We start from the raw sequence: 15,000 nt of genomic DNA on the forward strand, positions 1-15,000 counted from the left end.
ATATTTATATCTTTTTTTTGTGTATTTCTTTATTTTTCATTCTTTGTTTCGTTTCCCTAACGTCTAACTGTACTTCGCAATGAATTTATCTACATCGCATCTGAGAACACTGAAGTGAATTACCATATTACTTTTGGAGGGGTGTGGAGTGTATTCAGGGATGGAATGGGTGGGAATGATTTTATGCCTTTTTATTTTTGGCTACCCCCCTTGTAAGGGGGAAAAAGCCTTGGTATATGTATGTATGTATTTATATTACTCTCCAATACAATACCACTGGCTCTACTGTGCTCTCCACCATGAGTGCGTTATTATTTAGACTCTTCAGCTTTTATCCTATACCATTTCTTTCACTTCGACGCAAGCACCACCCAACCCGCGTACCTATTCCTGGTTCATCTCCAATTCCAACATCACAGACACTCCTGAGTGATTGAACGTTTCTACTTAATCCTTCCTCCTTTCTTTTCTTTTCTTTCTCTTTTTTTTTCTCAATAATTAATGAGTTCCCTTTCTTCTTCCTCATATTTTTACAGCGCCGATCTGAGACGGAAGGAATGCCTAATGGGATATAATTATGTATTATCTGAGTGTGAAATGGGACTCACCCTTTTTATAATGGAGAAAAGTATTTTGGTATACATGTATATATATATATATGTATTTATACATATGTATATATATATTTATATACGTATGTATATATATATATATATATATATATAATATATATATGTATATATATATTTATATATATGTATATATATATTCATATATACATGTATATATATATATATGTATTTATACATATGTATATATATATTTATATACGTATGTATATATGTATGTAAATGTATATATGACATGGACTGTTGCTATGATTGGAGCTATGACGTAGACAGTGACAGAAAAGATACTCGGTAGTACACACACGCCCATATACACACATACGTACACACGTTCAAACATGCACAAAAAACACACACACACACACAGTAGGAAACTGGACCCCACGAGCGTTGCTATTTTACTATATACTGCAATTAGGTAAAAACGCGCGCGCGCCTATATTTTGAAATTGGGTTTCACTAACCGTAGATTTTCTTTCTTTCTTTCTCTCTGTCTTTCTTTCTTTCTTTCTTCTTATTCATTTATTTATTTATTTATTTATTCATTTGTTTCCTTCTTCTTCTTCTTCTTCTTCTTCTTCTTCTTCTCTTTTTCTTCTTCTTTTCTTTTTCTTCTCTCTTCTTTTTCTCTCCTCCTCCTTCTCCTTCTCCTTCTCCTTCTCCTTCTTTTCTTCTTCTTCTTCTTCTTCTTCTTCTTCTTCTTCTTCTTCTTCTTCTTCTTCTTCTTCTTCTTCTTCTTCTTCTTCTTCTTCTTCTATGTGATTACCAATGATCATACAAAAGAAGTTGGAGATTTACTGCATTAGTTGTCTTTTTTAAGATGAGCCCTGGGTTTCGCGTGCTGGCAAAAAGTCGTTAGTGTGCCAAGATTTTGCACGCGTGCCAAAGGTTACCCACCTCTACCTTAGAATAATATTTTCTGAGTTTTAACAGGTTAATAGACACTTGAGACAAAAACACTTCCTCCTTACACCTTATGTAAATCAACGGAGCATAGCATTCCAGAAAACAGCACAAGACGTTTAATCATGCAGTTTAATTAGGAGCAAGCTTGATTAACTCCAGGCAGCCTAAGTAAATCGATTAAGGCCTAGTTTCATACCTAGATGCAAAAGAACTCCATGCAAGACTAAATTGGGTGGATGGAAAGGCAACGAGAAGGCTAAGAACATCAAAGAGTTTCCGAAGTTCTTCGATACACTTTCGAAAATTGACGAAGAAACTTTCTTCGTGAGGTCTTGCCTGAAGCCGAAAAGAATCGTTTGGATTTAGTACCCACGTACATAAGAACATAAGAATGAAGGAGACTGCAAGAGACCATAAGGCCTACACTAGGCAGTTCCGTATCCATCACCACCTGTCATCCCCATCCATAAAGTTGTCTAATCGTTTCTTAAAATAACTGATAGTTTCAGCGCTTACTACATGGTTACTAAGTTTATTCCATTCGTCGACCACCCTATTAGTAAACCAATTCTTGCCTATTTCCTTTTTAAATCTAAATTTGTCCAGTTTATAACCATTACTGCGAGTCCTGCCCTGTTGTTTTAATATGATGACCTTATTTGCATCACCCTTGTTAAAGCCTTTGATCCACTTGAACACCTCTATTAGATCACCCCGCACTCTGCGTCTTTCCAGCTGAAAACAATTGGTTGTTTTAAGAGAAGATGACAGGTGATAATGGACATGTAACTACCTAGTGTAGGCCTTATGGTCTCTTGTAGTCTTCCCCATCAAATAGGTAAGAGCTGGTTTACCAATAGAGGAGTGGTTAACAACTGTAATAGTACCCACGTAAAGAGAACTGAAATAATTGGTTGCTTTAAGAGAAGATGAAGTAACTTTATGGATAAGGATGACATGTGATAATGGACATGGAACTATCTAGTGTAGGCTTTATGGTCTCTTGTAGTCTCCCCCATCAAATAGGCTAAGAACTGGAATAGACTTAATATCCACGTTGTGAAAGCTGAAACCTTTTTTGTTTTTGTTTTTTGTTTTTTTTTAGAAGTTGAGATAGCTTTATGGATAGAAAAGACATGTGCTAATGAGCATGAAGTGGGAACCTTTTTGTAGCTCCCACAGAGCAATCGGTAAGCCGTTGATTTAGCATTGAACGAGACGGCGGTTCGAATCCCGTATCGACTCTCTGAAATTATTTATATACATATATGTTATGCGACCCACCGGGTACCCCAATTCCTGCATCGCAAGGGACCTGTCATTCCACAAGAATCCAATAGATCTACCAGACCCTATTGGATCTACAGGACTCTACCAAATCTACAGGACTCCATCGGAACTACCTGGCTCAAGTGGATCTACAGGACTCCACCGGATCTACAGGACTTCACAGCATCCACAGGATTCCACCAAATCTACTAGACTCCACTGGACCTACCAGCTTCCACCGGATCTACATGGCTCCACCAGATCTACAGGACTACACCGAATCTACAGGACTCCAACGGATCACTCTACCAGACTCTATTGAATCTACTAGACTCCACCGGAGCTATAGGGTCCCATCGGATCTACAGAACTCCACCATATCTACAGGATTTCATCGGATCTACAGGACTCCACCGGATCTACAGGATCCACTAGAAATAGAGGACTCCATCGGATCTACAAAATTTCACAGGATCTACAGGACATCACCGCTTTCTTGACAAAATCTCATAATTTGTTTATTTTAGAAAAAAAAGAATGTTCGAAAAAATGGTTTTCGTATACACTAAGATGTAATAGAAAAAACACAGGAAACGTGTGTTGAAACAATGCACGAGTAACTTCTTAGAAAATTAAAGCGACGAAGTAAATGTCTTTTGTATATTAAATATTCAGTGAAAAGTACAAAGAAAAGAAAAGAAAATGAGACGATTAACATGTTTTATTCTGACAGCTACTGTGGGTGTTTCTCTCTCTCTCTCTCTCTCTCTCTCTCTCTCTCTCTCTCTCTCTCTCTCTCTCTCTCTCTCTCTCTCTCTCTCTCTCTCTCTCAGTTTTTATTATTTTTTTTGTTTTCTTTTTTGTTTTTTTTTTTTTTTTTTTTTTTTTTTTTTTTTTTTTTACGTGAAGCTTCCTGCAGTCCCAAAAACAGTTCTTCGGAGAAGAGTGATATATTATTTGTTTACTTTTCTTTGCCGTCAAATGATTAATCTAGCTGAAGGAACTACTACACATGAGCCCTCATCCTCCTCACACTCGCCCTCAACCCCTCATCCTCACCCTCATCCTCATCTTCGCCCTCACCCTCCGTTTAAAAGTTGAGTCCTTTTTTCTTAGACTAAGAGGCTTAATTCTCATTTTAATTACTTTGTTTAAGAGGCCCCACACCTGGAACCTCAGCCAGAAGGCTCTCTGGGTCTTGTGGTGTGGAAGGTGGTGGTATAGTGGGGAGGTAAAGAGAGAGAGAGAGAAAGAGAGAAGAAGAAGAAGAAGAAGAAGAAGAAGAAGAAGAAGAAGAAGAAGAAGGAGGAGGAGCAGGAGGAGGAGGAGGAGGAGACTTTGGTGTTATAGTAGGGAAGCAAAAAAAAGGGAGAGAGAGAGAGAGAGAGAGAGAGAGAGAGAGAGAGAGAGAGAGAGAGAGAGGAGGAGGAGGAGGCTTTGGTGTTATAGTAGGGAAGCAAAAGAGAGAGAGAGAGAGAGAGAGAGAGAGAGAGAGAGAGAGAGAGAAGAAGGAGGAGGAGACTTTGGTGTTATAGTAGGGAAGTGAAAAGAGAGAGAGAGAGAGAGAGAGGAAGAAGAAGAAGAAGGAGAAGGGGACTTTGGTGTTATAGTAGGGAAGCGAAAAAAAGAGAGAGAAGGAGACTTTGGTGTTATAGTAGGGGAGAAAAAGAGAGAGAGAAAAAGAAGGAGGCTTTAGTGTTATAGTAGGGGAGAAAAAGAGAGAGAGAAAAAGAAGGAGGCTTTAGTGTTATAGTAGGGAAGCAGCAAATATATATATATATGAAAAATAAAAAAGAGAGAAGAAGAAGAAAAAGAAGGGAACTTAAGGGATATATTCGACTAGGAAGCCAAAAAATAATATCCATCTAAGAAGGTAAAAAAAAATATCCTTCCAGTAAAGCAAAAAATATCCATCCAAGGAAAGATGTATATATATACATGTATATACATGTATATGCTAGTATGTATATATATATACATATCCTTTCGAAAAGGGAATCGAAAAAAATAATCCTCCAGAAAATAGAAATAAAAATCCGGGTAACTTATGAAATATTCTTCGGTGAAGGTAAAAAAATATCCTCTCAGCAAGAAGAAAATACAAAACGAATTAAGACGATTTTAGAGTAAGATCAAATCCTTCCGAGAAAGCAATTCAAAAATTTTCATTCCCTTGATTTCTCTTGAGTAATAATGAGAACTTCCGGTCCATACTGAGAGAGTCTGTAAAAAATAATTAAAAAAGGTAAAAATATATAAATGAATAAATGAACGACTAATTATGTTTGCTACAACGACACATCCTACAGACATTGTTTTGATTACCATCATACAATTTTAATCAGTTTTGGGAACGCCATGATAAAAGGATTAGATCATAAAGAAGTAAAAACAAGGATTTAGCTCGTTGTGTTGCGTAAAAGGATTACCAAAGACTTCAAGAACATAAAGAATTACTGGCGACAAGAGAGCGAGACTAAAGACTTTTCGAAAAAAAAAAGGGTCAGAAGGAGTTAAGATTTCTTGAGTCCCATACCAGATAGATCTGCAGAGGCCAGAACTTAAGTTTCAAAAAAAAAAAAAAAAAAAAAAAAAAAAAAATTAAATACATGAACGCTGCGGTCCATCTGCTATCACAGGAGGGTGAGGTGGAGTGGTAGAGGTGGCGGGTCAGGATTGACGGTGGTGGTGGGGTAAGGAGGTGGAGGAGGAGGTGGAGGAGGGAGAGAGATCGAGAGAAAGAGGTGGAGAGAGGAAGTTCAAGGAGGAGGTGGAGGGAGAGATGGAGGGGGAGAGGTGGAGAAGGGTAAGTGAGAGAGGGGAAGTTGGAGGGAGAGATGGAGGGGGAGATAGAGGGGAAGATAGAGGGAGGATATGAACGGAGGGCAGGTGGAAATGGGAGGCAGGCAGACGAAGGGAAGTGGAGGGGGAGGGGGGAGGTGGAGTGGGAGGTGGAAAGGGGATATGAAGAGGAAGGTGGAGGGGGGGTATTAGGGGTGATATTGAGGATTGGAGGTGGACGGAGGGAGGTCGAAGGTAGGGGGGTTGGGGGTGGGAAATGGAGGGGGAGATGGATGGAGGTGTTGGCTCGGTGGAGGGAGGGAGGGAGGGAGGGAGGGAGGGAGGGAGGGAGGGAGGGAGGGAGGGAGGGAGGGAGGGAGGGAGGGAGGGAGGGAGGGAGGGAGGGAGGGGGGGTTATATTGGAGTGAATTAGTCTTAGTCACCTTAATGAAGAGTTAAGGACAGAATTCCTTGGCGCCGAAGTGGATGGCTTGGCACCGAAAGGGAGCAAGGCTTGGCGCCAAAGTGGAAGGCTTGGCGCCAAAGTGGAAGGCTTGGCGCCGAAGTGGAAGGCTTGGCGCCGAAGTGGAAGGCTTGGCGCCGAAGTGGAAGGCTTGGCGCCAAAGTGGAAGGCTTGGCGCCAAAGTGGAAGGCTTGGCGCCAAAGTGGAAGGCTTGGCGCCGAAGTGGAAGGCTTGGTGCCGAAGTAGAAGGAGGCTTGGCGCCGAAGTGGAAGGCTTGGCGCCGAAGTGGAAGGCTTAGCGTTAAAGTGGAAGGCTTGGCGCCGAAGTGGAAGGAGGCTTGGCGCCAAAGTGGAAGGCTTGGCGCCAAAGTGGAAGGCTTGGCGCCAAAGTGGAAGGCTTGGCGCCGAAGTGGAAGGCTTGGCGCCGAAGTGGAAGGCTTGGCGCCGAAGTGGAAGGCTTGGCGCCGAAGTGGAAGGCTTGGCGCCGAAGTGGAAGGCTTGGCGCCGAAGTGGAAGGCTTGGCGCCGAAGTGGAAGGCTTGGCGCCAAAGTGGAAGGCTTGGCGCCAAAGTGGAAGGCTTGGCGCCAAAGTGGAAGGCTTGGCGCCAAAGTGGAAGGCTTGGCGCCAAAGTGGAAGGCTTGGCGCCGAAGTGGAAGGAGGCTTGGCGCCGAAGTGGAAGAAGGCTTGGCGCCGAAGTAGGAGTCTTGGCACCGATGAGAGGGACAGGAACATGACGTCTGTTATAGAAATAGAGATATAATGAGAGGAACATCGAACAGTGGATAAAGCCTATTAGACCTCATTAGTAGCAGTGGATACCGCGTCGAACTTGCGAATAGGTTGTCATGAGTTCGATTCAAGGGACCAACTGCGGGCTTCCTACGTTGGTTTCCGACAGCCCTGGTGAGGCGGGGAAGCGACCCAAACGTCGGCCTAAAAAAAAAAAATCTCCTGCCAGGGGTTTCTCACTTCCCACTTCCTGGGAGTGGGATGGTGAATGAGGAGAGTTAGTAGAAATTTTGATCGTCTCCCATTTCTATCTTAAGGATTAGGAACCTAAAGTCTTGTAAAGAATATAGAAAATATATTTAGAAGTGCTCGAAGAGGAATAGAAAGAAAAATATTTCGTATAGTCTGGAAAGAAAAAGAGAAAGAGAGAGAGAAAGAAAAAAGAGAAAGAGAGAGAAAGAGAGAGAGAGAGAGAGAGAGAAAGAAAGAAAGAAAGAAAGAAAGAAAGAGAGAGAGAGAGAGAGAGAGAGAGAGAGAGAGAGAGAGAGAGAGAGAGAGAGAGAGAGACACCCGAAGCAAGTGGACAAAAGACCCTATCTCCTGCCCACTGCCCTGGGCCAGACGCAATGCAGCAAGGCGTCACATCCACAGCAAGTCCGCTTCACTTAATCGGCGACCCCTCCCCTCTCAGTCCCTTCATGCGGAAAATAGAGAAGACGGGGAGAAATCCCTTCAGGCTGCTTCCAAATATCATCCACACACAACCATTTCCCACTCCTATCCCCATCCTCGCCTCCTCCCTTCCTTGCTCGACAGACATAAAAAAGAGAGAAGATGGGAAGAAAATCCCTTCGGGCTGTATTAAAGTATTATCCATACACAGCCATTTTCCATTCACCTCTATCTCTTCCCCAGCTCCTTTCCTTGTTCGACAGACATAAAAAAGAGAAGATGGGAAGAAAATCCCTTCAGGCTGTATTAAAGTATTATCCATTAACAGCCATTCTCCATTCACCCCTATCTCTTCCCCATCTCCCTTCCTTGTTCGACAGACATTCCCCTCCTATAGTTATAAATGCAAGAATAAAATGTATATAATAATAGGCAGCGCTAACTGTACTTGAAGTTGTATTTTTGCACTGACACTTCACCAGCGTTTCTATCCGTAGGAACAATAAAGTTCCTGAATTGAAGATCTTAAAGAGGTTATGAAGTTATGTGAAAGCGTTATGTGGATCTGTTAGTAGTGTGTGGAGTAAACGTGGAACCGTGGAAACTTTGAACTGGAGGAAGTGTTTGGGATGTTACGTTAGATGTCTGTTTGGTGTTTTGTTATAGCTTGGAAAAGAACTTTGGTTCCCGAAGAAAAGTGTAGAAAGAAAACGGAGTTTTGGTGTTGGCTTTCCTGAGAGTAGATGTGATATATATATTACAAAGATTTTACAAAGAAAAAGCATACCGACAGGAGACCTTTAGTCACTTTTCAAACCATTTTTGTATTATATCTAAATATTCTTGAGTATCTAACTGATTTAAGTGATCATTTTCCATTCCGCACAGTTTTGTATTATCAGCAAATATGGAGGCAATAGATTTCAGTCCGTGGACTTTATCATCCTCCACCAGTCTGTGGTCTATATTATCCTCCACCAGGACTTCTTCTCACCAGTCATTCCACTATTAAATCAATCCCCGCACTTTTTTCTAGTTCCTAGTAGTGACTGTTCGTTACCTGCCCCAACAGTTCCTAAAGAATACACACAGGACAAATCTATTCAGTGCCTCTTGGTATTGGCTCCATACCATCCATTCAATCAAGGTGCCTCTCCATTTTTCATCTCCTTTAATGCTATTTATATATTCCTCTTTTTTCAATATCATTATGATTCTCATCAACCATCATAGTAATTCTCCTAACATCTCCCTCACACACAACAAAAGACTTCCTGGTCTTCTCTAGATTCAGCAGCTTCTTGAGAAAAAAAGAAAAAAAAGTTGTTCTTCGTTTCAGTTCCATCTCTTTCATTTCTGTCTATCTGCTCCCTTTGCTACCTGACTCGCCTCGTCACACATTTTTTCACTTTCTCTGAAAAAATCCTTTTATCAATTTGTCATTTGTTTACATACCTATGTCGCCTAACTTCCTCTCTTCTCTTGCTTTCTATGACCTTAAGTTTTGCTTCTGACCTTTTTACTATGTACCTGCTATGTAAACCCTCGATTCTTGTCAGAGTAGATAGTATACGAAGATGAAACCTTTATTAGAATACAACGTTTCCTTTGTCGAAGTATTTTCAAGTACAAAGGTCTGAGTTGTTTATGCATCCCGGAATAGATGAGGAATGGACGCTAGGACAAAGCACCCCACGTTGCGCCACTTGGAATCTTTATAACTACAGAAATCAAATTAATTAAAGCTGGTGCAATATTGAACATGCCTCTGTTTTGTCACACAGGTGTACCAATTAAAATTTTTGTAACTACAGGAATTGAATTAGTTAAAGGGGGTTGCAATATTGGACATCCCTCCATTTCATCTTTGTATGGTGTCTTTTCTGATCATTTTGTCAGAAATTGCTATTTTAAATCACCCTCTTTTCATCTTTGCAATCTTTCTTTTTATGGTGTGTGTCGTTATGACAAATGGATTAACAAACTCCCACCATTGAGAGAACGACCAGGTGTTATTCTAGGCAGCTCCTTTTTGTGCGACCACGCGTGGCTCAATAGTATCGTCCCTGCCTCATAATAACCAATCGCTGTGAATATACTGTGTTTTGCTGCATTGCAGGGCAGTTGGGGGATGCAGGTATGACCCGGCATCCATGAGGAGCTGAGATGGGAGGGGAGGAGGGGGTGGTGGAGGGGAGTGAAGAGGGTAGGAATAGGTGCGTGCCTCTGACTTAACAACCTCCCTTATAAGGGGTAAAAACCTCTTGGTGTATAGACAGTCGCTCATGCGAGGGTTTGAGTCCCACCGACGGAGTTTATTATTATTTTTCTCGTATGCACGAACACACTAACTTCTTCATTCCACAGCTCATAGCCCACTAACCTTCCTTTATTACCTCCTTCCCCAATTCTCCCACACTAATTTCCTTTGAAGTATCCTTTTTCTAATCCTTCCCTCACTTTTTTTCGCAATATTATCATACAATATTCAGAATACAATAAAGATATTCACCATCTTTAAAGAATAAGTATCCATTCCTAACAACTTTTTAGGGAAGGCAAAGTGAAAAAAAAATAGGTAATTGATGCTTGTGAGCGTTCTGTGTGTATTCAAACACTCGAGAAGATTTTCTCGCCTGTATTGGTCATTCAAATACAACTTCGCAGATCCTACTCGATCTACGTTCACCTACTGACTGCCGGCCTCTTGGTTCGGTTCTGGTTTGTACCAGTAGAAATGTTGATAAAGCATTTCTAATGGGGGTTGGCAATCTTACAATTATTTTTAGTCAAATCTAGTAACACGGAAGTTAGTTATTCATATATGGTATCATATTTTCATTATAAGGGTGTGTAGTTGTTTCTTGTGATTGAATTATTATCCGTATTAATCTATATACGGAATATAACGTGTATGTTGGAAAATGTGTTGTTTGGGATCTGATTATTTCACGGTTTGATGACGTGAAGGAAGAGCCTAGGGCAGAGGTGGGGAACCTGCGGCCTTCCGGGCCATCAAGTGCGGCCTTCTGCGGCCTTTGATATACATATTATCTTTTTTAAAAGACCTTGAATATTTTTTTAAGTCTGAAATCATTATACACCTGAAACTTATAATATACACCACACACATAGACGAAAGCAAAGTCCCCTAAAAAGGGATAAAATAATAATAATAAAAAAAGAATTGTTCAGTGCGGCCTCTACTGTATGTGGAACGATGAATTGTAAGGTGGCCTTCATGCACAAAAAGGTTCCCCACCCCTGGCCTAGGGGTATGTGTGTATGTGTGTTCGTATGTGTTGCAATGCGGTTTTCCATGGCCGATGTTGCAATATAAGTTAGCTACAATACTATTCTTTTTCTACTCCCTCCACGCTGACTTGTCATACAATCTTCAGAATACAGTATAAAATGTCCAAAATCATCTGAAATTAATTAGGCTCCCAACAATTTGTTTGGGAAGGCAAAGTAAATAGAAAAGAAACAGAAAACTATGTTTTTCTCTTTCTACTTTAAAATGCCATACAGAATTCAGAAGAAATCAAAAACATTCAACACCATCCGAAATTAATTAGGTATTCGTTCACAACGAATGAATTCGGGAAGGCAAAGAAAAATAAACAATAAAAAGAAAAAAACCGCAATACATCAAAAACACACACAAAAAAAATCTGTTTTTCTCCGAATAACCCACGATGACAAATGAAGTTTGCTTTATCATCTCACTATCAGACGGGATAGGTCGAGCTCGTGTTTGAAAAGATAAACAAGGTTCGATTCCTCTCACGCTCTGACTACTTCCACCTTGTCAAATTTAGAATAAATTCAATCTGATGAAGATGATATGTTTTAACGTCACAACCACCGCTAGGGAGGCTAGTACGATTCCCCTTATAGTGGACTTATAGAGGACTAATGAACCATGCCCTTGGTTCAACTTCGCCGGTGGCAGGGTTCGAACCACCATTCCCTCGACCTTCGCCGGAAGTAACGACACCCTAACTCGTACTGCCAGCGAGCTTCCTAAATTCAATCTATTTCTTTCAAAATACGTCGTATGCGGCTGCAAGTTTAATCGTTGATTTCATGGAGGCAAATGTTATCTGATAAGGAAAAGGGGAGTAGAATAAAGATAGACAATAAAGATAGATAATGAAATCATATTCTTCTTCTTCTTCTTCTTCTTCTTCTTCTTCTTCTTCTTCTTCTTCTTCTTCTTCTTCTTCTTCTTCTTCTTCTTCTTCTTCCTTTTCCTTCTCCTTCTCTTTCTCCTTCTCTTTCTCCTTCTCCTCCTTCTTCTTTTTCTTCTTCTTTTCCTTCTTCTTCTCCTTCTTCTCCTTTTCCTTCTTCTTTTCCTTCTTCTCCTTCTTCTCCTTTTCCTTCTTCTTCTCCTTTTCCTTCTTCTTCTCCTTCTCCTTCTCCTTCTCCTTCTCCTTCTACTTCTCCTCCTCCTCCTTCTTCTTTTCTTTCTCCTCCTTCTCCTTCTCCTTCTTCTTCTCCTTTTCCTTCTCCTTCTCCTTCTTCTTCTTCTTCTCCTTCTCCTTCTTCTCCTTCTTCTTCTTCTTCTTCTTCTTTACTTAAGCGACATATCAGAATTGCAAATAGTTTTACATTAATCACTTAACCTTCTTGCAACAAGGTGGGGTTTCCTTCATTAAGAAGGTCGCTACAGCAATTATCTAAATTTTGAATGGAAGTGGCTTTATTAAATTCATGCTACTGAGTAATGTGGTCTTCCATGGTTGTGTCTGGCTGCCCACGGAGACAGTCTTACACGACCTCAGAGTCTATAAGCTCCACAAATGCTGAGAGGATGTCTTTTGTTTTCTTGCAGAAGTCTCAGAGGGAACCGGAAGTTGAAACACCTGCACCAGGACGCCTTTAAGGACATTGGAGACGTGAGGGAACTGTAAGTAAGAGAGAGACAGTGAGAGAGAGAGAGAGAGAAGGGGAGAGAGAGAGAGAGAGAGAGAGAAGAAACTGAGAATAGAAAGATATGCGAAAGAGATGTGATAAGGAGATGCCGTTAATATTGTTATTCTTGTTATTAATATATGTTATTGTTATCATAAATATTATTAGTATAATTGATATCATTATCATCATCATCATCATCATCATCATCATCATCATCATCATCATCATCATCATCATCATCATCATCATCATCATCATCATCATCATCATCATCATCATTACCATCACCATCACCATCTTCATCATCCTTTCTATCATTATTGTAATTTTCATTATCATTATTATTATCATCATTATTTGTTTTTTCTATTATTACAATTATTTTAGTAGTAGTTGTAGTAGTGCTATCCTTGTTGTTATCTTAGATATGACACAAAGCCTAAGTGTTGTAACTACAGGTCTGTTCGATCCCAAAGACCTCTACACTCCGAGAAACCTTGTGCGAGCAAGGCTGTGATTGATTTCCTTTGCTTGACCGCTCTGTGTGCTTCCTGTCTCGGGACCCGAAAACCAATCAACTCTCAAGCAATTGGACATTGCAAACTTCAGAAGGAGAGGAGAACTGTCAGTACTCTTGCTTCTAGATCGAGAGGGACCAACGCATACCTTCCAGTCGGTTCTGTCCATGCCAGTAACAGTTTTGAAGTTAAAAAATAAAAAATCTCATGGCGGACACTGATAGTCTATAGATTCAAGGTTGCCAGAAAACATCTCTTCCTCTTCAAGCACCTACTGCAATAAGAATGATAAAAAAAAACAAGGTATGCTTCAACATCCAGTAACAGTTTTGAAGTTAAAAAAAATTCTCATGGCGGTCACTGATCGTCTATACATTCAAGGTTGGTAGAAAACATCTCTTCCTCTTCAAGCACCTACTGCAATAAGAATGATAAAAAACTGAAGGTATGCTTCAACATCACCGGCATCATACGTTATGTCGATGCCAGTAACAGTTTTGAAGTTAAAAAAAAATCTCAAGGTGGACACTGATCATCAAGTTTGGCAGAAAACATCTCTTCCTCTTCAAGCACCTACTGCAATAAAAAAGATAAAAAAAAAACAAGGTATGGCTCAACATCACCAGAATCATACATTCTGTCGATGCCAGTAACAGTTTTGAAGTTAAAATTCTCATGGTGGACACTGATCATCAAGTTTGGCAGAAAACATCTCTTCCTCTTCAAACACCTACTGCAATAAGAATGATAAAAAAACAAGGTATGCTTCAACATCACCAGCATCATACGTTCATCAACCGAGGTACATACATACATATACCAAAGGCCCTTTCCCCCTTACACGGGGGGGGGTAGCCAAAAAGAAAAAGGCATAGAAACCACTCCCACCCGCTCCATTTCCTATCTATTCCACTCCCCTCCACCCTCTTCCCTCCCTCTTATCTTGGCACCTCCTTGTGTCTCCTATAATTATTGGTAACCCCTATAATTGCGGACCGCAGTCGGCTCGACCAATAATAAGTGTTAAAGGCCATTTACACGGTCGAACAGTTTGACAAACCCGGTTTGTCAGGCAAGTGTTTGAAGTGATGTTTGACCGTGTGAATGGGGTATTTGGTCGTCAAACACGTTTGTCGAACGTGTTTGACAACCAAATACCCTATTCACACGGTCAAACATCACTTCAAACACTTGTTTGACAAACCGGGTTTGTCAAACCGTTTGACCGTCTAAATGCCCCTTAACCCTCGCGATCGATCTCCCTTGTACCCGGCCTCCGTACGTTGGAGTCCCGCAGTCTATTCTAAACCTTCAGAGTTCAGCCAGTCAATAATAAAGGGTAGACGAGCGTCCTTGGAGAAAGTAAGAAACTAGATATTAATAACCAAGAAGACAATAAAACAAGAAAATATGAAATCAAGAAAAAAAATACAGAAAATCAAGAACCTAAGAAATCCGAAAACAAAAGAAGCAAGAAACCTATCAAACAAAAAATGTAATATATAAAAACAAGAAACAAGAAAAAAATACTCCAAGAGAACACATAAAAACAAGAAGCAAAGAAATCAAGAAACAAAACAAACGAGAAATCAAGAAAAGACAAGAAACCAAGCAACCAAGAAACTAAAAAGAAAAGAAAAGAAAACAAGACAAATAAGAAACTGTGAAACCAAGAAATCAAACCGCCAGGAAAACAAAAAAGTAAGAAACAAAGCAAGAAAATAAGAAAACAAGAAAGCAAGCTATAATGAAAGCAAGAAACTAAGAAAACAAAACAAAATAAAAGGGCATGGAAGCAAGATTGTATGAGATCAAGAGATCAAAAAACAAGAAAACAAGAAAACAAGAAAACAATGAAACAGTATCACAAAAAAGAATGAAAAACAATCGAGCAATAAAGCAAGATAGTAAGAAAGCAATAAAGCCAAAAAATATGAGATCTAGAGGGCAAGAAAAAAAAAAAAAGCAAGAAAACAATGAAACAGTATCACAAAAAAGAATGAAAAACAATCGAGCAATAAAGCAAGATAGTAAGAAAGCAATAAAGCCAAAAAATATGAGATCTAGAGGGCAAGAAATAAAAAAAAACAAGGAAACAAGAAAACAATCAAACA

The 15,000-nt window shown here is 40.2% G+C and overlaps 1 protein-coding gene across 1 annotated transcript in view; it reads left to right on the top strand.

Moving 5' to 3' along the window:
* The window catches only part of LOC143041382 (uncharacterized), a 326,414-nt gene that overhangs the window by 271,059 nt on the left and 40,355 nt on the right, over positions 1 to 15,000 (top strand). Inside the window, exon 11 of the mRNA XM_076213206.1 lies at positions 12,286 to 12,360. Coding sequence (XP_076069321.1) covers positions 12,286 to 12,360 — 75 coding nt within the window. The remainder of the gene's footprint in view (positions 1 to 12,285; positions 12,361 to 15,000) is intronic.

Source organism: Oratosquilla oratoria, chromosome 31 (genome assembly GCF_046742065.1).
Source record: "Oratosquilla oratoria isolate Oo_2021 chromosome 31, ASM4674206v1, whole genome shotgun sequence".
NCBI lineage: Eukaryota > Metazoa > Arthropoda > Malacostraca > Stomatopoda > Squillidae > Oratosquilla > Oratosquilla oratoria.